The following is a 24,838-nucleotide window of genomic DNA, read 5'->3' on the forward strand; positions in this document are numbered from 1 at the left end:
TAGGAGGGAGACGAGACGCACAGCACCAGGCTGCGGCTCAGCACGGAGACACGAGGTCACCGAGACACTTGCACGGAGACTCCTCCGCCACGCTGTGCCGCTCCCACCCCACCTCTGTGTCTGAGAGGGCAGCCCTGCCTCTCCGCCTCCCCCAGCTCTTGGAAGCGGCAGGACGGCACCAACACACCGGCGGGGGGAGAAAGGGAGTCCATCGTGAGTCACAAAAGTTGTTGTCGCTCACGGAGCGCGCAGAGGAGGGGGCGCGGCGAGTGCTCGTTTCGGAGCGGGAGAAGGCGATGCTGGGTGTTCGTCTTTAAGGAACGGGCTAAAGATATAACCTGCTCCTCTTCTCCCCCCCTAGGAGGACTGGGTGGTCCAGCCCACAGCGTTCAGTTGCGTAGCAACGGTGCTTTAGCGCGGCATCGATGGAAGCCGTGCGCTGAGGGAGCATTTCCTGCTGACCCGCGCCCCCGGCGAGGAGAGGCGAAGAGGGGGGCACCGGTGGTGGGAGGGCGGCACCCGCAGGGGGCAAGGCAAGGAGGCGTTGCGGTAGCGGGGATGCAGAGGTGAGCTGTGTGGGGCACCTGAGCACAGCAGCACCCAGTGAAGAACTGCACACCTGTCCCACGTTAGCAAAGACCTGCACGTGTGAAGGGCGCTCCTGTTCGTCCTCTTCGCTTTCTTTCCTCCTCCTCTTATTTTTCCCTTGTTTTCCCAGACTCAATCTCCACTTTTTTCATTCTTCCTTGATTTCAGATCCTCTCATTGACCTCGCAGCTCTTGCTTGCTTGGGGAGCTTGGACAGCTAAGGATCAGGGTACAAGACTCAGCAATCCACACATGACACTGGCTGCCCATAACATATTGTTTGAGAGCCAGGGGTGGATGGAGTGGGAGGAAGCCAGCAAGTTTGATATACCTGCATCACTGCTGAGCATGGAGAGGCAGCATCAGCAACCTGCTGCCTGTCTCCAAGCTATGCCTGGTCCTGAGAAACTGGTGTATTTTCCAGGTTCAAAGCTCTTTACTAAAATCACTTAACTGAAAGGAATAAGAATTAGTAAGATGGTAAAACTATTCTGATACAAGAATCACATGTCTAGTGCCTCCTTCATGGCAGAGTAAAATGGTGACAGGATCTGAGATGGGCCGAAATGGATATCTGCTATAACTTTGTTTATACCTGAAATGACACTTCATCCTTTGAGCAATATACCTCATCGTGATTGAAGAAAGGGCGATACAGCTGCTACATACCTAGCAGCTAAATAGAAAGCAGGTGAAACACAAGGGTTCTTTCATAACACAGTTCTTGTCTCCTTTCCAAGCTTGACTGCTTAAGACCCTAACAATCTGTGATGAGCTGATAGACAAATAGTGTAGTATCCCAAGGTTTGATGGAAGAATTAAAACAAAGAGGGAAGTAATACACTGGGAAGTAAATTTCAGTTTTATAAATAATATTCCTGTTTAAGGATTTAAATGTTAAAATATCATGCTCATCTTCTGCTTCCACCTCCTTCCACCCTCCAGGTAAGCTCCATGTCTGTCTCACATGTCCGGTGCTGTCATGCAGCTCATAAAGATCTCTGTGGCTCTCTGCTGCCAACATGTCCAGCAACACAGTGAGTTCAGAATCTATAGATGGGTCACTAGAAAGGCAGAGGAGAAAAAGCCAGGAAACAAGGACAATTACTGTGGGGTGGGAAGGGTGTTCCATGGGCACTTCACTTGTTTTCGTTATAGCAAGTTGCAGGAGTTCTGTTGCCAAAGTCTTCATTAGTTGTATTTCCATTTTCCACAGCTTTCCTGTCTGTGCATGGAACCCAGATTCCTTTTGTAGGTCCTCGATATCCTCAGCAAAAAGGAATTTCATTGATTCATACCCAGAGGCTTCCAGTTTTCTGAGGGGGGCTCGTGTGTTGGCCAGAAGAGAAGCTGATGGCTATTACTACCTAGGGCACATTGCCCAGGAGGTGAAGGTAGTTATTTATTGGGAACTCTGCTGCTCTGTGTGTCTTCTCTGTTTTTCCCATGCCTCACTGGTCCCATGCCCTTGCTGTGGAGTGGCTCCCCTTTCACACAGTGCACTTAGTAACCGGTAAAGTCTCCCCACATCCTACTTCCGTGTTTCCTGGCGGTGACTAGCTCTTTACTCTGAGGAGTCCTGCAAGCAAAAGCAGCCTAGAAATCAGTCCATTTAGTAGTTATAATGAGCTGGTTTCCAGAGACAATCAAACAAACCAGGTCCCCTATCCCTGTTACTTGCTTCTGCCCAGTCTAGCAGCAAAGTCAATGAGCTAAACAGCATACCAGTAACCCAAAATGTCCTCCTCCAGGGACCATGCCCTCCTGCTTACTGAGCCAGAAGTTTTCCTCATTCTCTTCCAGCTGTTTCTGGGATTGGTGAGATGAGTTTGGGTTCCAGACGGAAAATCCCCCCTGCAGGTTTTCTTTAAAAATCCAGTTTGTTCTGGAGTTCGCAGTGTAGTTAAATAAATAGTGATGCTACTATAGGTCAGGATGGCTGCAAGCTCCAGCATGGGGTGGAACAGACGGGGACAGCTAAAGGCACAAGTGACATTAGCTGGAGTCTGATGCATTAGAATTGCTGATGGCATTACATTGTAAGTGCACTCACAGAACTGCAGAGGAGGCTGAGACTTCAGTAACAGATCTTCCCCTCACCCATTGCTGAAGGCTTAAAGTAAAGCACTTAGATTTATGACAGTTATGATATTTTACTGGTTTGTTATCCTTTTGATTACTGCAGAACAAACTGCACCATACACAGCAGTTTCTTTTGGCTATTCTTTCTGATGGGAGGTTTTCCTGGTAAGATTCTGCCTTAGCATGCTAATTGTGTTCTTACTAAAATCCAAGTCCAAAATTAAAGGAAGAGAAAGGCTGCCAGCCCCTTGAGCCCCAGCCTCATAATTGCTTTTAAAGCCCAACATGGACATGGTACAGTGAAAAACCTGGTAGAAAAGGAAATTTACATTCCCAGATTACATTCCTCTTCCTGGGATTTCTGCCACTTCCCTCTTAGCACTTACGTTTGGCCGATAATTGGCCCCAGATGTGTGTCTCACAAACAGCATGTTTTACTCTTGTAGGGCTCCAGGGAGCGCTTTTTAATTGAGTTTGACAGGAGTGGCACTCTGAAAGGCAAGGCACAGCTTCGAATACAGGAAACCCCTCTCTACGACATTCTCCACTATGAAGATGCCAGGCGACAGCCGCTTGCTCCAGGAGACAGGGTCTTAGCACCGTGGGAGGCTAGAGCTGAGCGTTTTGGCCCAGGCACTGTGCTAAAGGTTCTGGAGAACAAGGAAGCATGTTTAGGTACGGGGGAATTGGCTTTCTTTGCAGTGCTACACCCGCCATGGTTGCCGGTTACTATACAGAAAAGAGAAGTCTTAATCATGGAGAATTCACCACCTGCTGCTTGGGTTCTCTTCAGCATCTCTCTTATTTTTGTTGTTGTTGGCAGTAAGCAGCCTGTTCTTTTTCGGTGCCAGAATTAATGCAGCTCCCAGAATTAATCTTTGCTTTGTTCTGTGAGTGGAAACTTCTTAAAAGCCTGGGAGAGAGGCACGTCACATCCTACTAACACAAGGAGATAAACGTTCTTGGCCCCCATGAATATTCACCTGGTGATCTGTCAGTCTAGTTTCCAGCTTTTGCAGAGCAAAATCCCGGCTCGCTGTGATGAGCAGGAATGTTGCTATCTGCTGTGTCTTCATAGGAAGTTCAAAACAAGGTCAAATTTTAAACCTTTCAAGAAAAAAAATCACAGAAGTTGTCACAAGCTTGTGTGAAACACAAGCTGCTGCTTTTATCTCCAGCCTTCTAATAGAAAAAGCGCACAGGTTGACATACATTCTATGCCTTTATTTTCTTTCTCAATATGCACAGCACACAACAGAAGGGGAGTGCTTGTGAATTTCTGGAATGGGCGGACTAAGGAGGTGTCTTCTGACCAAGCTCTGCGAATTCCTCTGCCCTTAAGTGAACGCATCATCCTGGAACTGCAGATGCCTTTAGCAGCCAGGCAGATGGTGGTAGATTCAAGCTTGGATTATCCATACATCGTGGCACCGGGTTATAGAGCCTCAGGCCATTACAGACAGGATCCCTCAGACCTGCACTACTGGCCAAAGGGTCTGTATTCAACTCGGCCATGTATTAAGTGTAGTTGTAGGTGTACCTCGCTTCCCCATTGCAGCCTTGAAGCCTGGGAATCTACGCAGCCTACAGGGTGCAAAGGGCAGCAAGAGGATGTCTTCATCCCAGGAACAAGCTTCACTAAAAAAGAGCTCAGCAATAAAATAGAAGAGCAAATGTCTGAATTGAGTATTTCATGCTCAGAAAGTGTTTTCAGAGAAGAAGAGGAAATGGAAGATAAGGGATTGAAGACAGAAAATCTTCCAAATGAAGTTCAGCCTTGTTTGGAAGAGGACAATGAAGTTACAGAACCTAAGAAGGTAAAAAAAGTTTAATCCTGGCTCTTCTGTTAACATGTGGTTTGCTATTTGTATAACGTCTGCTTTGTTACCTCAAGTTTTCTGCTCTTGGTACCAAAAAATTGCTAGAGGTTTTAGGCCTGGTCCTTATGTATGTGTTCTGCACTGTCTTCCTGATCCTTCGCCTGTGGAAAGAGCTAGCTGTTACTATCACTGCCTGGAACAGACCCCTAGAACCTCTTCCATGGATGCAGAATATGAAGGAGTGTCACATAGTGCAGTTTCTTTACATCCTGCCTCTTCATGAGGGAAGCAAAGGCAGGAAAAAGTCTCATACAGAAGACTTTACACTGGATAAAGATTACTGTAAGGACTACTCTATACCAAGGCAGTCCCTGCATAATTCTGTTCAGGTATTTCTCCACTCTGTTAGAGGCATCACCTCTCCCAGTGAAAGAGCACAAGAGACTCCTGTGATCCTTGGTAGCTGATTTGGTGCCTGTGAACAGGGCACTTGGTGAAGATCAGTATGGAGGAGGCACCAGCTAGTGCTAAGCTTTTGCCCATGGTTATGTAAGGGTTAGAATCCTAATTTCTGGCACCATAAACGTGACTGGCTTCATCCTCTGGCCTGATCTCTTTTCTACCAGTTTGGACCCTTACAGGGGAAGTACTGCCATTTTTAGGTCACCTGAACATGCAGAGAGGGCCACAAAGGGATCACAACTTATTCTACTATGGAGTTGTTTCTTTAGTAAAGAACTTGCACAGAATTTCTTTTTACTGTCTTAAACTCTAGTTGCAACGTAAGTTCTCTAAGTTCATGATACTACCTGTTCTTTAGGTCTGGATTATGATTGTATTTCTTGTTATTTCTAGAGTCCTCAGATGGAGATGGCTCATGCTATGGTTGATACTGCCGTCAACACAGACAGCTGGTTAATGGAGACAGTCCACAAGGAAGAAACAGACAGCAGACAGCAGGATGCTGAAACTGAGGCTCTTTTTAAACACAAACACGGTATTGAAATTGCAGCTCTTTTATCCAAACGTAAGACTTGCCACACAGTGTCAGTCCTGCAGGCCATCATGTCTAAGATCTGTTGCCATATTCTCGGTGTTTCAAAAGAAAATGCCATAATGCCATGCTGTGAATACAGCCACCATAACGTAGTATCATTCTGTGGAGGTATTAATGGTGGTACAGCTTGAGAAGTTGTTCATCTTCTTCCCTAGGTGAAAGGTTTATCAGATGGAAGTTGGGGTTTTTGGCTTCTACACCCATTGAAGTAGCAGCTTTTGAGTTTTTTAACCTTTATCATAATGCTCACTATAAATATATTACAAAATTTCCTTACTTTAAAAATCAATCTGTAAGGTTAACTATGACTGCCTATAGCAGAAAGACTTCACCAGGACTGTTCTGCAGAACACTCCTCCTCTGTGCTGAAAATGACAACAGTAAACTTTTGTTCTCTTATCATCCAAAAGAGGCTGGATCCTGATTTTAAACATATTGTTACTGTTCTTATTTAAGTCAGTTTTGTGACAACTGCAGGCATCTAAGTGAGGATTCTGAAAGCCTAAAGCTTTCTCTGTTACCACATTGTTTTGTGCCTCTGCTGGTAGAGGGAGAAAGAAAAGTCAACCAGGAGTGCACGTTTCCTCCCAGCTGGTGTCCCACTATCATTCCATGCAACAGCTGTCACTCTGGTGTACGCTGTCTTTAGCAGAAAGGTGCAACCAAATGCTGCTCGTGTTCTCAGTTATCCAAAAGCTGTGTTAGCACAGTGCTGTGCCCAAGCTAATTTCTCCTGTCTCTCAGCAGGACGGATAGGTCAGGCTTCGCCCTGGCAAGCAATGTGTAGTTTTTCCATGTCTCAGAGCACTGGCAGGAGCAGCTCATGTGTGTCTGTGAAATACCATGTAAACAATCCTGAAGCCTGAGTAGCTGGAAGTGCAGTCAGTGATCTTCTGTTACCAGGCAAAACTTATGCTTGATTACAATGGCAACCTTGGTTTTTGAAAGCTAGGACCTGTTTTGTGGACACTAAAAAAAAAAAAATATCCCACCTCCTCAGAGGAAAATGTTGGTACTAAGTTACTCCTTAACTCTATCCCAGCCAAAATTGGGACATAAGTTATCAAAGTCTTGATGGAATATATTTTATATGAGAAGACTTTCTTTTCATAAGCTGCCTATAACCTCATATGTCCCTGCCCTAATTTATTTGAAAGGTCTTTTTGAGTCCAGAGTCGCAGAAGCTCCAATCCAGCATTCCCAAGGGAACCCTTCCATGGGAACCAGTGCTTTGGTTCCTTTCAGGTGCCAAAGCTTCTTTGACAGAGTGAATCAATCGCTACAGAAAGACAGCCTGACCATCGGATCAGCTCTGCGTACACAGAGGCCACATAGCACCTCCAGTGGGCAGTTTAGGAGATCCACAACTCTCAGTCTTCTAAAAGACAAAAGCATTACAGTAAGTATTTGTTCCAAACTAGATTTAGCTGTTAGGGCCAAGTGATTTGTTTATGTCATGGGAGAATATCATAGAATCATAGAATGGTTAGGGTTGGGAAGGATCTTAAAATCATCTAGTACCAACCTGCTTTTGACCTCTTTCTCTAAGGTTTTGACTATAACAGAAATCATGCCTATGTAGAATAATGACTATGCATAAATAGAAACGTGGTTTCCACTTGAGAATCAGTGTTGTACAGGAACAGGGCACTTTTGGTGTTTTTACTTGGCACTTTTGATAGAGTTTTTTATTTTGGCTCTTATATTTTCTAAGTCAAACTTTCAGCCTCTAGTAGACCCTAGATAGCAAAAGAATTATTCCTCTTTTACAGATACTGAAAGCAGAAAAAGAGAAAGTTTGTGTAATGAGCTGAATCACATAGCCCAGGGAGTGCGTGCATTTGAGAGAGGAAAATGTTTTGTGGCAACTCTGTTCCAGACCCAAACAGCTCTAATTTTGTAATCTGGAAGCATGTCTATGTTTTCATAATGTTCCCTTGCTCCTTCCCTCATAGAGGAGTACAAAAGAAATAAATGGCTGTGAAAAGAAGCCTTGTAGGTGCTCCTTCATCTCTTTACACAGCACAGTGCATTTTAAAATGCAAGTTAGGAACACTGCCCAGCATTGAAATGCAGCTACTACTGGAATAAACACAGACTCCTTGACCCTGGGTAGAAACCTCAAGCAGGAAGTGAAGAGTTAGTACACCTGCAGAGAACTCCGGGAAGATTTTGTGTTTGGCCAAAGGGAGGCAGAAGTTCCTCTTTCTAATAAATCTAATTAGGAATCTGTACTCTGATTTGTGGTCAGAACCTGTAATTTCCATCCATTCCAGGAGCTGACACAAAGATTGGGCAGTTTAAGCATTGGCTCAACACTGGAACAACCAGAACAGCACAACCTACTGACCTAAGAAGAACTCTTAAAACTGGATTTTCAGACACCCCTTTGTTGGTTAAGCTTATTCTTTTGTACAGGCTTTAGCATCATACTCAGCTTTTTCACGGGTGGGAAGTGACACAACAGTATTCATGAGCCAGTATTCATGGAACAGTTTTCGTGGAAACCAGTGTGGCTTCCAGAGCTCAGGAGTGACATTAGAAGACTAAGCTGTTCTGGTTCTGTAGGTTTACAGTTTGCATTACGTAAATATACTAATGAGATTAAGGGGTTTGGTTTGATTTTTTTTCTCTTAGAAATCAATCCTTAATGGTGTGTCTCAGGAGAGATGGAAGGAGATGGACTTCAACAGAGCCAAGATTGAGCACAAAAGACGGCAAGAGGAACAGAGGCAGCTGAAGAGGGAGCATCAGCAAGAGGCAGATGGCATCCGACGCCAGCTGCGCAGGGACAGTCAGAGGTGATACCTATGAGCTAAATGTTTTTGTAGTAAATATGAGAAGGTTGGTGATGTCTACTCGCTGGTGCTCTTATTCAGTCTCTGAACATAACACGCTGTGCCTCATACGTCTCTGCAGAGTGGTCATGGTACTTTACTAACAGGAATAAAATTGCTGCTGGAGATATAGCTGAATGGGTACAAATGGCCTTCACACTCACTTTCAAGGGCAGATTCTCTTCAACCTCATACTCACCCAAAGTCCTTTTGCCTCCCAAATCCCCGTTCCCTGCCCCAGTCCACTTAAGCTCAGCAGATCTTCACCCCCATGACCCAGCTCCTTCCATCTCTTCTGTTGCCACTGTAGCTCTATCACCAAGGCACATAGCCACCCAGTTGCCAGCCCTGCCTGCACAATCCATTTTCATTGCTCCTGGTCTTCAGGGCCAGGAACACCGAGCCACACCAGGTTAGGAAAGTCAGGTGAGCAGATGACAGCACCAGCCTATTTGGGGTTTTTGCCACCCCCGCTTAGGACACAGGTTTAACCCTCATAACTTGACGAAGAGTCCTGCAATATTAACAGAGCACAGATTGCCAGAATATCTGCCTTGTGCCTCATGCACTGTCTTATTCTTTTATTGCTCTTTCTTGCTGAGGAATTTGAGAGATTTTGTTCTGGAAACAGGCAGCGATTGCATCAGAGAATATTGCAAGAGCTGGAGAAACGGCTGGAGCAAGAAGACAGAGCTTTGCAGCACATGGCACTGCTCCAGGCTGCTAGGGCAGAGAGGAGCAGGAAGGAATCCTTCTTCCCAGAGGAGGAGAAGAGGAAGGCAAGTCAGAGGTTACAGTTCTTAAAGACACAGTATGTGCAGAGAAAGGAGCTGCAGGCAAAACGGAATGAAAGGAGCTTTGAACAAGAGAAAGAAAGGCTGGTAAGAGCAAGTGCAAAATGTTTTTCCTGTACTACCATGTTTCCAGCAGTGGCACCATCCACAGTATTTCTCTTTCACCTGTTTCATATGCAATATATCCAGTATAATTTAGAGGTAAAGAAATGAAGGGTAACAGGGTTTTTTGACACATGTATGAAGATGAAAGATGGGAAGTAAATTTGTCCATTTCTGCCACAGAAAGAGTCCTTCTACATGTAAGGAATGAATTTCCATGAATTATACCCATTTCTGGCTTCTGCTGGTGATAAATGTGGATGAAATTCAGCATGAAAGCTGGCTGTGCAATTGTAAATGTCTTTATGTAGGATTTTCTCAGGAGCAGAATGCAGTCACGGCAGGAAATGTTGGAACAAGAATCACGGGAGCAGGACAGGCAACAAAAAAAGCAGCAGGCTGCCAAAGAGAGAGTGTTCCAGAGCAGAGACCGTTCACGCCAGAAGGTGGAGAAAGAAGGCCAGCAACTGGGTGACCTCCAGCAGTACCTCAGAGAACAGAATCTTTTGATGCTCCGGGCATCGCTACTAGCATAAGGAAGCTGCAGAGTGGGTAAGCAGGCCCTTGAGGCGTTCACAGACCTGATCTGTATCTTGTAGCTGTGTGTCAGTGTACCAGAGCCTGGGTGCACGAATGCAGTTGTGACAAGTAGAATTGTGGTTTCCAGAGAGGTCTTTCATCTCCTTTACGTTGCAGCCAGAGTTCACTTCGGTAGAATCATAGAATAGTTTGGGTTAGAAGGGACCTTCACACATTTCTTTCTGGAGTTACTGTTCTAGTTCACCTCTGTCAAGCTGTTCTTTTGTCTCAAGCAGCCCTGCTGACAGACCCAACTCTGCAACCGAAAGCTACCTTGGTATTTAATGAGACACAGCCATACTGCTGAGTTTCTGCCCCAAAGGCATCTTGAGGTGCCCAGCTCTTTCCACAGGGCTTCAAGGAGTTGGTGCCTGTAATGTGAAGTTGTAGTCAGAGGCTGGTGAAAGGGTCATGAGGCAATTCAGAGTGGAGCAGCAGGGAACCTGGGAATTATAAAAGTGATTCAAAGGGCACAGGACCTAGAGTCTTCTGGCGGCATCAGATTGTAACTGCTTTCAAGATGCAAATGACAGAGAAAGGAGGAATTAATTAAGTGAAGGTATGGGCAATAGATACAATAGGAGGTGAAGAACAAGAAAGATCAGGAGAAACACCCTGGGAATGAGTCCCTTACATGAAGTGGTGGAAGCACAGGCACAGGTTAAGTCCTGCTAACACAAGCCTGTGGGGAAATTAAATAAAGGCGTGAGGAGCTCCCCATTCCGCTACTGCATTCTGTGAACTTTCTGCCCTGCTGTGTTTCTTCCAGACCAGTGCCAGAAGAGCACATTTATTTCTTTAAGGTCAAGGACCACATAAAATAGGAAGTGTGGTTAAGTGATGCGGTCATATGACTTGCCTTGCTATGTTAAAGTTATATGAAAAATGGGGAAGGAGAGCTAGACACCAGCTGGATGCAAAACCAAAACCAACCCTGTAGCAATGGAAATGTACAATGTAAATTATCCGCTGCAGTTTCCATTATTAACAACAGACTCTTACAAGTGCCCCATTGCACATGAGTTGTAGAGACTTGTAGAGAAGTCCCCATACCTATGACAAAGTTCACAGAATCACAGAACGGTTTGGCTTGGGAGGGACCTTAAAGCTCATCCTGTTCCAACCCCCTGCCACGGGCAGGGGTACCATCCACTAGACCAGGTTGCCTAAGGCCCCACCCAACCTGGCCTTAGGCTTGTGCTACTTCCTGCTAAAACTGCTGTAGGGGACAGGGCAAGAATTCAGGGACAGGTGAGGTGCTACAGAAAACGTGGTAAGACAACTTGGAACCCTCCAGCTTGGGCTCCAGGTAAGTGTCAGGGTTACGTACTGCTTGGAATACGCAAGCCACTCCCCTCGAGGAAGAATGAGTTACAGAAGCCTAGAATGCAAAAAGGAAGGTGTTTTTTCAGTGACAAGACACCCTTTCCAGGCACTATGATGTGAAAAATGTCTGTTACCTGCTGTATCTGTCTCTGGAGAATCACTAAACCCTGTGCTGGGCTTGGCAGTCTGTTTTGCCTACAATCTTGTGTTCAGGCTGGCAGTCTCCAACAGCAGGTAATCTTAGACCAGAAGGATACTCAGGTATCTTTGCAGATAGGGCACCTGGTCAGAATAAACAGACTTTTTGTTCACCATGAATAAATGAGATGGGAGGAGTTCCCCATTCTAGCTACAGGCCAAAACAGTTACTATTTGGAGTCCACGATGCTACTTGCGCATGACTCCCCTCCCTGATTTTTCTAAGCACATTACTGACTTCCTCAGTGAAGCGTGTGTTGTCAGCAGGAGAGAAGAGGGTTTTTAACACGCTGTACTCTGACAAGTGGAGGTGCCTTCTTTCACAGAGGGGAGGAGGAGGTTACGCTTGTCACATCCTGAAGCACTGTCCTTCTTCCTCATATCATCAGAGGTACAAAATACAGTGGCTGCATCACAGAATGCTGTTGTCAGCCTTGGGTAGCCAGAAAGGTAACTGATTTATTCACATGAATATTTAGGAAGGGAGAATGGACATGGCATGATTTGTTTGCTGGAACGCTCAGAGCTCTATTGAAGAATGTTAATTTACACAAAATTATGCTGAAATGTAGCTAATATTTCCAATATCTTGTTTTAAGTATACCTAGAACAGAACTAGATACAAAATGTAGATGTTGTTGCCTGACGTTCTGTGTACACTTAGAAACATGTTCCACATTTTCTGGCACATCACTCAGCAAAAAAGCATGTTATGAAATTCACCCCTTTTCCAGGACCACAGCATCAGCCATAACAGCAATTTCTGAAAGAAAAAATTAAACTTGCAGAAGGGAACCCCTCTGTAATTCTGCCAAACCTTTTGTATGGCCAGCAGCTTCTCAGCAGTGAGGCTCAGGCTGCATTCCTTAAGAGATAACTGAGAAGCTATGCCTTCAACTTTCCCCAAAAAGGCAGTTAAGTCTCAGCCAGATGTTTATTCTAAGGCCTTAATAGCTAAAAGGGGTATTTTTAAACTTTAGGATCTATAATATGCATGAACTATTCTGAGATTTTTATCAAAAAAGAAAGGGGGGGGGGGGAAGGAAAGATTAACCTAAATATAAGGTGAAGGCTTAGGCATTTAGTTAAGGTCTGAAAAAAATATCATTTGCTGCATACATGGAAACTACATGTGAGGCACAGTTTTGCATTTCACATTGAATTCTGTCATTTTATTTGAGCTCTGTTTAGTCTCTGGAAATGCTGGCTGAAATTTCCTCAGAAAGCAAACCGGTTGCTGTGCCCCCGACCTGCACAGCTGATGGACTCAGCCCCTCAAGCTAAGTGGACGTGGCAAGAGGGAAAGCAGGTCCTGGCAGCACATGAAGGTTTTCTCTAATGTAAAGTTTGGGGGTCTCTTGCTTTTCTTCTTCTTTCAGTGGAGATTTAGATTAGATATTGGGAAAAAATTCTTCACTATAAGGGTGGTGAGGCACTGGCACAGGTTGGCTGAAGAAGCTGTGGCTGCCCCATCCCTGGCAGTGTTCAAGGCCAGGCTGGACAGGGCTTTGAGTAACCTGGTCTATTGGAAGGTGTCCTTCCCTGTTGAAGGTGTCCCTGCCTGTGGCAGGAGGTTGGAACTGGATGAGGTTTAAGGCTCCTTCCAACCCAAACCATTCTGTGATTCTACGTTTCTCCTTTACACAAAATCATGCGCTACTTAACAGTGTATCTTGTTATGAGTTTAAGTCTATTAGACTTAAAGAAACAAACCTAAAACTTACTTAGTCTCAAACTCTACTGTTGCTTTTATCCGTAAGCATTAGAAGTGGAACATGTAATGGTTAAAGGAAAATACATTAAATATATTAAGCAGCATTTAAACTTAATTTTCAGACTTCACGTATTAATCATTATTTTATAACCACCATAAAAAAACAGATTGTCTGCTTAAGGTCCTTTTCTTGATTGCTTAACCATCTGAAAACAGACCACTGCAGAAAAACTGTGCTGCTACATTTTCACATGCAGTGTATCTGGGAATATATTTAGTATTATAGTATCTCCAGTCATTTGTAGCCTGTATTTCTCACTATTAAAATGCAGCCATAAAATAATCTTAATGCAATTAAAATGACTGTAAAAGCCACATTTTGCTAGCTGTAATTAATTTTAAACGTTCACAATGCATTTTCCACCCATGCCTGGACTCCTTGTTTTGCAAACTACTGGAAACAAAAGGCACAGATTTGCATATTAGTTAAAGCTTTGAGTTGATCAGGATGAGACTAGGGGAACAGTGGGGAGAGTGATAGGAAGGAAGCGCATAGAGAAATAAAAAAGGCTTTTTTTCAAGCTTAAAAACCCAAATACAAAACACTAAGAGCAGTACAAATATTCCCAAAAGTTGTTTTTTATTATGGAATTCAGTCTCCTGCCTAGGCAAGTATTTTCTTTTGCTGTTTATCTGTATTGTGCTAGAGTGGTGGGGAGGGGGTGTCCATTTGCCTGGTCTGTTTCTATCATCCCAAATGCCTAAGAACACACCACTCCCTGCAGGATCTCAGGACACTTCTACAATAAAAGTGTAAAAGACAAAAAGTTTATTGGCTTTTTTTCAGCCTGAATGAGTTGCTTAGGTGGTGTTAGAACACCATGTCTCATACCACAGTGACAGGTAAGTCAGTGTAACAACTTTACATATTTAACCTGATAGATTTCAAAACAGACTGGATCAATGAACATCTTTTTAAAGACTTTTAGACAAGTCAGGCTGCTTTTCTCATCAGGCTGCAGCGATCATGTGCACCTAAACTACATGATATGCCAGTTTAAAAATTATCAGAGCACATTAGCTCTTAGAACTATGCGATGAGTCAGAAGTCTCCAATTGTGCAAAGTCTTTCTGTTTTCTGGAATTCTGATCATCTCAGCCTGGTGCTTGGCTGAAACAACTGAAAGCAACATTAATGGAGAGTAACCTCTGCATGGTATGTCCCCAGGAGAAACATGACTTCTCACCATGAGCTTCTTTCTCAGTCAGCTCACTGACGGCAGAGGCATAACCCTGCACAGAGAGGGGCACCAGCCACAGAAGTCTATCTGAGGACAGAAGCTGCAGTTTTGATGAGCAGTGGTTTAGCTGCCTCTAGAATGTCCAGTTCAGGATCCAGGGAACGACCAAGTCCTTCCAGAACCATGATGGCAAAGATGATAGAAGCAAAATTGCTCTCAAGCTTCACCTAGAATGACAAGAGACTAAATGGAGTTGTCAGAACTTACTTTCTCCTGAGCCAGTTCTACAGAATGGCCTAAGAATTCCACAGAATTCTCTGGCTAAGCTCAGAGGGAAGGGAAGAGACTGGGAAGACCTTATGCATACCTGAAGGTATGCTGCAACTCCATCACTTGTGAGTTTCAGAACTCACTGAAATCCAGCAGCAGGCCCAAAAATAAGGTGACAGTTTCAGGTTAAATGCCCTAAGGGAACCTAGAAGTTTGTTTTTCAGCTCCAGAAGGGGACTGGGATTTTTTTTTTCTTCCGTACTGACATAGCAGGAGCTTAGGAGTCCTCACCATTGCTAGTGTAGTTATAAGCTGCAGTATCCAATGTACTTGAACAAGGGCACATGCATAAATGGGACCTCACCTCCTGAATGGCTACAAAAGAGCCCCCCAGATCACAGAGGAAACCTCTGCTCTGCATGTGACCAAACTATTCCCCAGTTCTCAGCCAGGTACTGGGATTGTTTCAAGGCATACCGGGGCATTAAGAATTCATCGAGTTGAGAGGATTTGCTTTGTAAGGGCCTAAATTACATTTTATTAGAAACCAGCTTAATGAGACTTAATGACAGCAACCTCTAACTAAGGAATGTTTAGAGGGACCCTTTACAGGCTGGGCAGCTATGTAGCTGACAGCCATCTCATCTCCTCTAGTTCAGGCCACCATAGATTTGTTGATTTCCAAAGTTGTTTGCAACTGTGGAAACATGTTCTCCAAATACTATCATCTATAAGATGGAACCTCTGTTCTGTGAACAACTTCTCACTTTGAAGGTTCCTAACAAACCCGTAAAGTGGCCTAGTGCAGTTCCGTAACCCCACATCAAGGAGGAGGTCTAGGGAAGAAAGTGTGCAGTGATACAACAAAGGGAACATACATTAGATTTCATTTTCTTCTTGTGACTATATAAAAACTAGGAAAAATATATCACAGAAACATTCGTTTTAGTTAAATGTGGTATTAATGCAGACCCAAGAAACGGGTCATGGCAGGGTGTGTATCAAGACCTGAGAAACAAATATGCCTGCAATACTTCGATGAATTCCTGCAGCTTGTTTCAGAACCCACAGTCCGTCCGTCCGTTCCCCCCCCCTTGTTAGCCCTTCATTTGAGTTTTTCTCCCTCCCGAAATGAATTGCCAGCTATTGAAGGCAGACGGCAACAGGACCTTACCTTATGGGTCATCAACAGTTTGAAGACATTTGAGAGCAGATTCGCCACCTGAAGCTGGATTACAAAAGGAGAAGTTAACAACTGAAAAAAAACCTGTGGTCAAGAAGACTGAGTGACAGGCTGGATTCTTCTAAGTGTTAGCATTTAGTTCTGGTGGTGGGACAAAATTATTGGGCTGCCAACAGCCACCATCAAGATATGATTCTTCCCCCCACCCTGGCCAGGATAAGGAGTTCAGCTATGACCTGTGGTTCTGCTTACTTGCTAGCCCAGGAAGGCTGAGAACATTGGACCTCACAGCAGTACACAACATGCATTAATTTGTTCAATGCCACCACTACATTTTCTGAAGCACCCAGGTTGGCCTTAGCTAACAGGATGCAAGCTGTAACATTTGGCTTAGCAGCTCCTCACAGGGAACCGCAGATGTTGGTGGTAAGTGCTGATGAGGTAAGAGCTGGTCTTTCCATTCTCAGTGCATTCTGAAAGCCAAGTTGCACTGCATTACTGATAAGCAAGGGTGGGACATAGTGCACTCACCTTTCCCAGGGCAATGGTGTTCCCCTGGACCTTAGTCACTAGTTCCGCCATCTCAGCTTTGAACCGCTCGATATCCTGGCACTGGTTAGCACGGGCATGATGAAGGATCAGTTCTGCCACTCTCTCCCCCTGTGAAACAAGTTGAAAAGGAGGATCAGAACCGGATCACTGGTGCCCACAGAGAGCTGGAAGGCCCCTGCTGCAAAGGTCCCTGGAGGAAGCATACTGCAGGGAGAACTCCCAAGCCCAGTCTTTCTCATTCCAGCAACAGAGACCCCATGAATCAACAGAAACAGGTGCAAGAGCAGCCAAACTGGTCCAAAAGTCTTAGCTCATATCTAGCAAAATCCTGTTTATTTTTCTTCCAGGGTAGAACACAACAAAGGTATCTCTCAGGCAGTCAGAAATTTTAGGGGAGGGAAATAAAACCCACATGACTAACATTTTCTTAGCAGAGGAGATAATGGTATAAAGAAGGGCATATATTAACCTCCCTTATGGGCTAGGTCCAACCTTTAACCTGCAAACTACAGAGGAGTGAACTGATTCTACACCAAGAGATGTTTGGTGAGAAAGGGAGCCAAACCCAGGCTTCACTTGTGAGAGGCTTTGCAGCTCTTCTTGGAAGACATGTCTGACAGTGATGTACAGAGCCACAGCCCGAGGTTCAGCAATGAGATAGTGTAGCACTTTTTCTACCTGTAGATCATTGCCTGAGCCATGAAGGACTTGCAATCAATCAAATGTTAGCAGTCTTTGCTCAGTGCCTGAGAAGTAAGTCTGGCAGCACAGGAGGGCCCCAATACACAGTTTAGCACTTACTCCTCAGCATACTTCAGCAGGTTAAACTGACCAAGTTAATGTGTCCCTCTTGAGATATGCTAGTGAGCCATCCAACCCACAGCTGAGAACCAACAATGCAAGTATGAACACAGATGCTTATTCTCAGAATGAACAGGAGACACCAGCACTGGATTCTCTAGTCAATCTGGGAGTGTATCTTAAGTAAGTGAGAAGGAGGATAAAGTAGTTCCCCTTATACAAAGGGGCCTGGCAGAGTCCAGACTCTCCACCCCCACTGTTTTGCTTCCTCTTCTCTACAGATGCTGACACACCAACAAAATGTGTATGGAAGACCAAGATGTTGACCTATTCCCTCCTCTTCTCCAACTTGGCAGATTCCTGCAACAATCTCAAACACAAGTGGCTTCCAGGCAATCCTAACTTGCACCAGAAGCACTCCTGACCTGGGAAGTGGCAACCAGTGCTTCCTGTTTCCTGGGCCACTAAAATCACTCCACTCTGGCAGCCTCCTTGCTGAGGTTGAACATCTTATCCCTGTGTGCAGTATAGCTTCCAAGCTACCAATTCTCCTATCCCCTCTTAAGGATTGTGGAAATAAGAGAGAAAACCATCACTTTGGCCATCAGACTCTACTGCTGTCTCCCTTCCCCAGCCTCAGCTACCCAGCCCTGTGACAGAGGCCTCACCTGGCCTTGGACCACAGCTGTGAAAACTGCCCTGAAGTTCCGCATGTCAGCACTCTGCAGCTCGGCCACGATCCCTGCATCCAGCAGCACCAGGCAGAGCTGCCTGAGGGGTGGCTGCACTTCCACCACAAGCGTGTCACACAAGTCCACGATGGCTGCCTGCTCTTTGCTGCTGGTGCTGACGTTGGCCGTGTGTTGAACCAGGATGTTCCCAGGGTGCAAGTCAGCATGGACAAAGTTGTCAACAAAGACCTAGAGGATGGGAAAGTCTTAGAGCCGCTCATTCCGACCAAACCTATCCACAGCAAAACCTGCAGGTCAACAGCAAAGGTTTGTTTCTGGTCTGTTCACCATCATTACTAATGTACATCATCCTAGACAACCACTCAGCACTGGAGACCAGCTGTGCTGAAATGGCATGGGTGCCACACCGATGGAGTCAGCAGAGCTGTGTGAAGCCATCCTGTGTGTTTGTTAGAGATCAGGTAGGACACGCAGGATTCCCAGCAGGGAACAGTAGTGCTCTTTGGTAACTAACCCTGAACTTGGGGCACACTGGTGGCCCTTGGCAAAAAGCAGTGGAGTAAGAACAGGCCATTTACCATTCAGTATCATGGGTTATAGTGAAGGGTTAAGTTTGTCTAGTCCATGACAACAACCCACATTACAACTGTATTGGAAAGTAAGGAAAACAAGGTAAGAGAAACCAAATGTATGTAGCACTTCTCTGCTCTGCTAGCAGTTAGCACCTGAAAGAGGGCAAGCACAAGACTACTTCTCCACTAATCGCCATGGCCACCTGGGACTGCAGGACTTCCTGCCTCAAGTAGGTTATCTTTGTATTTCATGGATTTCTCCTGTGAGTTTGTCCAATTGCCACATACATAATTAGAACTAGGGCAGGGGGAGAAAATGGAAGAGGGTTTGTTTTTTAGGCATCGTCTGAAAAAGTTACCTCTAATATTAATTTTTTTGTCCTCCTTATTGTTCTGTTTTGAGACGGCATAATCAATAGATCCATATTGACTCTTGTGCACTTATGAGTGCATAAACCTCTGTCAGAAGCTATTCATTGTTCTGCTTTCCAGAGTTAAGAGTCCAAATAATTTCACTAGCTCAGTATGGAAGCCATTCCACACCAACCTTCCTCTGTTCTTCTTCTAGTCCTATTACAGCCCTTGAAATGGAGGGTCCTGGACAGGCTAGAACTGAGTATTCAAGAAACAGGTGTTTGTTTTACTTACAACCATAATGTTGTTTCTTTGCTCTTTAATTCTTTTCTACGCCTAAAACTGGGGGAGGTGTTGTTTTGCTCCTAACCGTTGAATCTAATGTTAGCCTAAAACTATTCTAGTTCCACCAGAGCTTTTACTACACATAAAAGCAATTTTGGAGTCTATTGCACTACTACAGTAGTGGTGTACTTTGCCCAGGCTCTACTCAGCCCTTGCATTGACATTCCACATGAGGTATAGACCTTCCCTCTGCCAGTTCAGGAGCTGCAAGTGGCCCAAGTCCTGAGTTACTGCAAGATACCTGCCATCCACAGGCTGGCTCTAAAAGGCACAGCTCTGGTCTGAGCCCATGGGGAGATGGGTAAGAGATGTGAGAACAGGTTCTCTTTTCACCCTGTTGTCTCATTACCCCAACTGAATAGCTTCTGCAGGAAAACAACCTTCACTTCTAGCCTCAGCCAAGTGCCTACCATCTTTAGCAGCATGTCCATGCCCATCTTTGCAAGTCTCTGTCTCAGCTCTGTGGCAATCTCCGCGTGAAGGTAGTGTGAAATAGGCTCACTCTCCTGAAATAAAGACAAGAGCTGGAGTCAAACACACCCTGCATGCCATCTTCAAGCACACCTTTACCTAGGTGCCCATACTTAGGGGAGGGCCTAGAAAGGACCTGCTCAACAGAGGCTGTACTGAATGTGATAGAGAACACAGGTTTGCTCTTTGGAAAGAGGGTATGATACCGCCTGGGGCAGAAATACTCTTGCAAGGATCACATGCAGGAAAAATAAGGCTGAGAATGGCTTTGGTTTAAGTCAAACATGCACAAGGAAAGTGAGGTAAGCATCAAAAAGCTTCAGATTGCTGAGCTCCTTGCTTTGACCCATCACAGAGGAGAGCTGAAGCATGGTGTTGGTTTGCAAAGCACAGGCAAGCACATGGTGGCTGGACACACTGCTGGTCTGCTTGGTTTCAGGCCAAGTGTTTGCTTCTATATGGAGTTCTCTGCCACCTGCCTTCCAGGATAAACTGCTCACAAACAGCATGGAAAGGACACTGAGGAAGGACACCAATTTCTTTAAGCAAGTAAGAGAAAAGCATCCTTCTGCCTCCAATGGCTACGTCTCAAAAAACACCTCCCTGGCATGTTATCCCTTAAGGGCCTTATCCCTGCTACCACCACTCCCAGACCCTGGGACTCTTACCTCAAATGTTTCCACTAGAACATCTGCTGTGACCAAAGGCCAAAGGGGAGTTGGAAACTTCACAAAATCGACATCTAGGAAATTTTGTCGGAAGCGCTCCAGATTTCTGGCTTCATAGCGTAAGTCAATCTCAAGGGAGAAAAAGAAAAAGCAGGCTGGAAATTATATCCAATTAGAATTAGATCTTCAGGACTCTGTATGATGATATGATTGTATGGTGCAATATTCAATACCAACAAAAGTAGTCAGAAAGCTGGAATGAAAACAAAATAGGGTGGTGCTTCTTACATACTTCCAGCTTTCCTGATGGAAGAGTTGGAGTAAAAGACTGGGTAATGGACAGACACAACCCAGCACCTTTAAAGTATGGATGATTTATATAGGCCTGATGTCTCAGAAAAGAGAAGGACTGTATTATTTTCAACAGTAAGACAGATCCTGAATCAAAGCTCACTGTCCAGCTTGCAAGGCAAACAGACAAGGCAGAAGAACTGCAGCCCTAATTTCGCTTTACAGATAGGCAGCCACAGCTGGAAGAATTTAATGTAACATGTACAAAATAATCCACTGTGCAAAGAGTCCTGGCCTAGCTCTTCTGTGATCTTGACACAAGGCATCTCTCCTGCCCACTCCTGCTGCTCAAGGAGGTAGGATAATCTTGCCTCACCCCCCTCATCTGGCAAAGGGAAATATCTGAGGAACACTTCTTAGCCTTTTAAAGGAAAAGAAGTTACAAGTGTATCAGATGCTCTCCTAATCCTCAGCCTTCAGTACATCCACCAAAAGTTTTGCTAGAGTAAACTGGTACTAGTGACTTGAATCACATCTGAACACAGTCCATAGTTTATACAGCATGTATTTACTGTGTAGATCTTTTTACAACAGGGGAAAAGAATTAAGACTTTCAAAAGCTTGTACAGATTTTAGATTGCAATCTAGACATAAAAAGGGAATTAGCAGATAATTGTTCATTTTAACAGAAACATCACCCTAATTGAGCCTGTAGTGAAATCTTTGTAAGTTTGGTAGTAAGGATGTGTCAAGACTGTCTTTAGAAGACATTAGTGAATCCCTTTCAAATCTATTTGCAAAGCTTAACGTTATCAATATTATGAGTCTGATGACAACACAATATAGAATGTGTTATTAACCTATGAGAAAGCATATTAGTTATGCCAATACACATCTCAGTGCTAACAAACATGACCAGTGAGTACAAACTGCAAACATCTGTGTGGGATTAAAGAGAAAAAACACATCTGAGAAATTCTTTTCCTAAGGAGAGGACTTTACCAGCATTCATGTTTCAGAAAGCTGCAAAAAGGCCCGTGACCATGGCTAGCTGCCTGTTCAGGCTGTTCACTAGAAAACATACTCAAAAGTCTAAAAAAATATTTTTAAATCTGATAAAGACTGTTAATTTTTTTCACTGCTTTGTTTTACTCTGTGAGCACATAAGCTTTCCTACAGTAACATTATGTGACTGATTAGAATAAAGAATATAACCAAAGAACAAGCAAGTCTTCACCTAATCCTTGAAAACAGGGCAGTATGAACAGAGTTGGAGCCAGCCAGTAACAAGATCAAAGGCAGTTTTGTTTCAGTACGTGGGGACCACGGCACTGCACCCACCTGCTGAATCATAAGCTTCTCAAACTCCTCCACAATCTCTGTCAAACTGAGCCACTTGAATCCAGGGAGAAGTCCAATGATGTAGCTACCCAGCTTCATGAGAAAAAGATCCATCTGGACTTGGTGGACCAGCCCAGGGTGCAGGACCTGCATAAGAACCAACAGTGGCAAGATCAACTCCCTAGACACTCCACGTCAATCAATTCAAGCAATACACTCCAAATAGCTAGAACCCAGCCTGTTGGACTGGGAGTTTCCCCAGCTAGTCATCAGAACTCAGATCTTGCCATGGATTAAGTTGTAAAGAAACATTTTGCAACTGTCAAATGGAATATATCTGTGCTACAGTCTCACCCTATGCCATTTTCCACTGCTTTCACACTCCCACTTGTTCCCTGCTATGCAGTACTGACTAGTATTTGGAGCAGCTCAAACGTAAGATTTCTTTAAATAAACTTTGCTGGAAAGAACTTATCTGTTCCAGATTTCTTCATGTAAGCAGAGAAGGGGTTTCCTTGTCTGGAAGGTGAAACCAAATTTAATATTCGTTCTTTTAGTGTAAACTGTGCCCTTGTAAGCATTTGTGGCATCCACATGCCACATCAAATGGTGCCATAGGCAGTTATGGGTCCTCAAGCTCTCCAGGCTGGAAAGAGCTGGAGCCACTGCAAGTCTGGATTGCAGCTGGCTGGAACAAAAACACTGAGAAAAGACACTGAGGGAGATGAGCATCACTTCTCACTTCACCTGGCCTCAGTCAGCTGCTCATCTCCATGGAAATTAAAACCTGATCAGCCTCATCCAGCACCCTCCATTTTCAGACACTACTAGTCATGTGTATGACTTACTTTAATGGCTACAGGTGTGAGATGTCTGGCTGATGAAGGATGTGCATTCACGAGTGGTTTGGCCATTTGCTCCATAAAGGACATCCCACTCTCAGGACTTCTCTGGGAGCAGTCTGCTGCACTGAGCTCCTCCCTGCTCCTCTCATCTCGTATCTGCTCACTCTTCCTCCTCCTCCTCAGCCACATGATGAGGCCTCTAAAGCCTGACGTTTCCCATGCTTCAAAAGCAGTTCTAAACTCCAAGTGTTGCACTAGCTCCTTGGCCTGGGAGCCACCAACAGCCGTGAGGTCAGCATAGGCTTTATACACCTGGGCAACACAGCCCGAGCCAACTGGCTCCTGGCTCTGGAACTTGAGGATGCCCATCCAGTCCTCACCAAAGGCCTTCCTTAGGAGTTCATCCGTGTGGCCCCACGGGTGTGGGCTCACCTCGATGTGCAGCTTAGAAAGCTCATCGCAGAAGGCCTCGGAAAAGAGGTCCCTCCGAGTGCTGGCCCACTGGCCCAGCTTCACACAGGTAGGGCCGGCGGCCTCGGCCGCCCTCCGCAGCAGCCGCAGCCACAGGGCGCCCAGGCCGGGCCACAGGCGGCTCAGCGGGTAGAGCAGCAGCAGGGGGCCGAAGCGGAGCAGCAACGCGCAGGCCCGCAAACCCATCCGGAGTACCAGACCCAACCGTCGCAGCAGCACCAGGGGGGGCCGCTCAGGGCAGCGCTCCCCTACCCACACCGGTCCCCGCTGCCCCGGCCTCTCCTTCCAACCGGTCCCCGCGGGCACCGCCAAGGCCACCGCAACCCAGCGCCGGGTACGCAGCCCGCCGCGCCCTGCGGCCGCCCACATGGGCGGCCCTCCCCTGGCCCCAGCGGCCCGTCCGAGGAGGGGGCGCGGGAGCGGCAACAGCCGCACAGCACTACCCGCCACCATCACCTGCCACCGCTGGTAACGGCCGGTAACGGCCACGGAGGAGGGGGGAGGGAGGGAGGGACGAGGACACACGACTGGGCGGACGGACGGAGTAGTCAGCCAATCAGCGCTGGCAGGCGGTGGCGGCCCGCCCCTTAAAGGGACAGGAGGGAGAGCGCTGAGGGAAGTGGAGGTGATTCTTCCCGCTTCGGATAGGGCGGTGGAGTCCTGTGAGGGTAAAAGCTTGACTGAGCTGTAGCCTCCTGAGTGGGAGCGTCCCCTCAGTCGTTATTAGGGGAAGAGGAGATGCCCCTTCCCTTTTGTCACCCGGTGACATACTTGAGGCAGAGCCTTCATCTCTCCATCCGTTTTGACAGTTGGGGTGTCTTGCCGTGTGGTGGATCAAGCTATGCAGGCGGCTGACACCTGTTAATGAAAGAATCAGTGCTGTGGGTAATGGCAGTATCTGAGGGGCCATGAGGGCACATCGCTACTAATAAAAGAAATTAAAGCAAAAGCCTGCTGAGGGGATGATGGTTGCTCAGTTGAGGTAATGAGGATGCAGCTGGTGGTCATCTGTCTCTTCCTTTTGGAAGCTTTTGTGTGTAACCACAACCCATCAGAAAGTGTGTTTTAGGGGGCAGCCACCGCAAAGGTGATGCTGCCACTCATGGCTGTTCAGGAAAGTTCCTGTCTTGTGCTGCAAGGCTTTGAGCTGGGGGCTGTGTCCTTTCCCACTGGGAGTTCGGTTGGTTTCCAGCTTTGGGTGTATGTCCCTAACTGCCTGCTTCTACAGAAGGGAAATAAAAGTGTATCCCCTTTCTTATATTTTAATGTACCCTGGGAACCAACAGCCTGTAGGAAGAGTTAATCCACTTTCCAATCCAGATCATTCCCTCGCTTTAACATCGGGTAGCTCGAATCTGACCAAGCCAATCTCTGTGCCAACAGGCAGCTGGATTACGACCCTGCGCAGGCAAACTGGATCAACGGATGGAAATCATTTCACAGGCTTGAGGCTTCCCGTGTGAGCCGACAGATTCTGGGGCTGATTTAGCAGGCGAAAGCCTTTGGAGTAACCGGTGTTGCTTTGGTGCCACGTAGGGACTGCCATAGAATCATAGAATGGTTAGGGTTGGAAAGGACCTCAGGATCCCTCAGATGTTTCTGTCTGCAACCAGAAAGGCACCCTCTGCGCCTCATCACTTTTGC

The 24,838-nt window shown here is 45.8% G+C and overlaps 2 protein-coding genes across 5 annotated transcripts; one reads left to right on the forward strand and one right to left on the reverse strand.

Moving 5' to 3' along the window:
• Window positions 1-693: 693 nt before the first annotated feature.
• Window positions 694-17,819, forward strand: LOC133264851 (trichohyalin-like). Of its 3 annotated transcripts, none has more exons than XM_061444903.1 (9): window positions 694-1,625; window positions 1,805-1,982; window positions 3,117-3,345; window positions 3,919-4,487; window positions 5,346-5,487; window positions 6,705-6,946; window positions 8,185-8,348; window positions 9,016-9,265; window positions 9,592-11,506. In XM_061444903.1, exons 1-9 carry the CDS (start codon window positions 1,483-1,485, stop codon window positions 9,814-9,816), a joined length of 2,142 nt encoding a protein of 713 aa, XP_061300887.1. In that variant the 5' UTR covers window positions 694-1,482; the 3' UTR covers window positions 9,817-11,506. The 3 variants fall into 3 exon arrangements, with proteins under 3 accessions (XP_061300887.1, XP_061300888.1, XP_061300886.1); XM_061444902.1 differs by adding an exon at window positions 17,426-17,819 and having other exon boundaries at window positions 1,287-1,982; window positions 9,592-9,832; XM_061444904.1 differs by lacking the exon at window positions 9,592-11,506 and adding an exon at window positions 17,426-17,819 and having other exon boundaries at window positions 1,278-1,982.
• On the reverse strand, window positions 14,016-23,665 carry ADCK2 (aarF domain containing kinase 2). Of its 2 annotated transcripts, none has more exons than XM_061444905.1 (8): window positions 22,727-23,665; window positions 21,879-22,025; window positions 20,247-20,375; window positions 19,518-19,613; window positions 17,813-18,064; window positions 16,323-16,451; window positions 15,783-15,836; window positions 14,016-14,565 (listed from the first exon to the last, which is right to left on the reverse strand). In XM_061444905.1, the coding sequence occupies exons 1-8, from the start codon at window positions 23,645-23,647 to the stop codon at window positions 14,422-14,424; spliced, it is 1,872 nt and encodes a 623-aa protein (XP_061300889.1). In that variant the 5' UTR covers window positions 23,648-23,665; the 3' UTR covers window positions 14,016-14,421. The 2 variants fall into 2 exon arrangements, with proteins under 2 accessions (XP_061300889.1, XP_061300890.1); XM_061444906.1 differs by having other exon boundaries at window positions 14,425-14,581.
• Between the last annotated feature and the right edge of the window lie 1,173 nt (window positions 23,666-24,838).

The sequence above is a fragment of the Pezoporus flaviventris genome, unplaced genomic scaffold (assembly GCF_033815535.1).
Source record: "Pezoporus flaviventris isolate CSIRO_AGI_PZ_B2104156 unplaced genomic scaffold, CSIRO_AGI_Pfla_v1 ptg000002l, whole genome shotgun sequence".
In the NCBI taxonomy this organism is placed as follows: domain Eukaryota; kingdom Metazoa; phylum Chordata; class Aves; order Psittaciformes; family Psittacidae; genus Pezoporus; species Pezoporus flaviventris.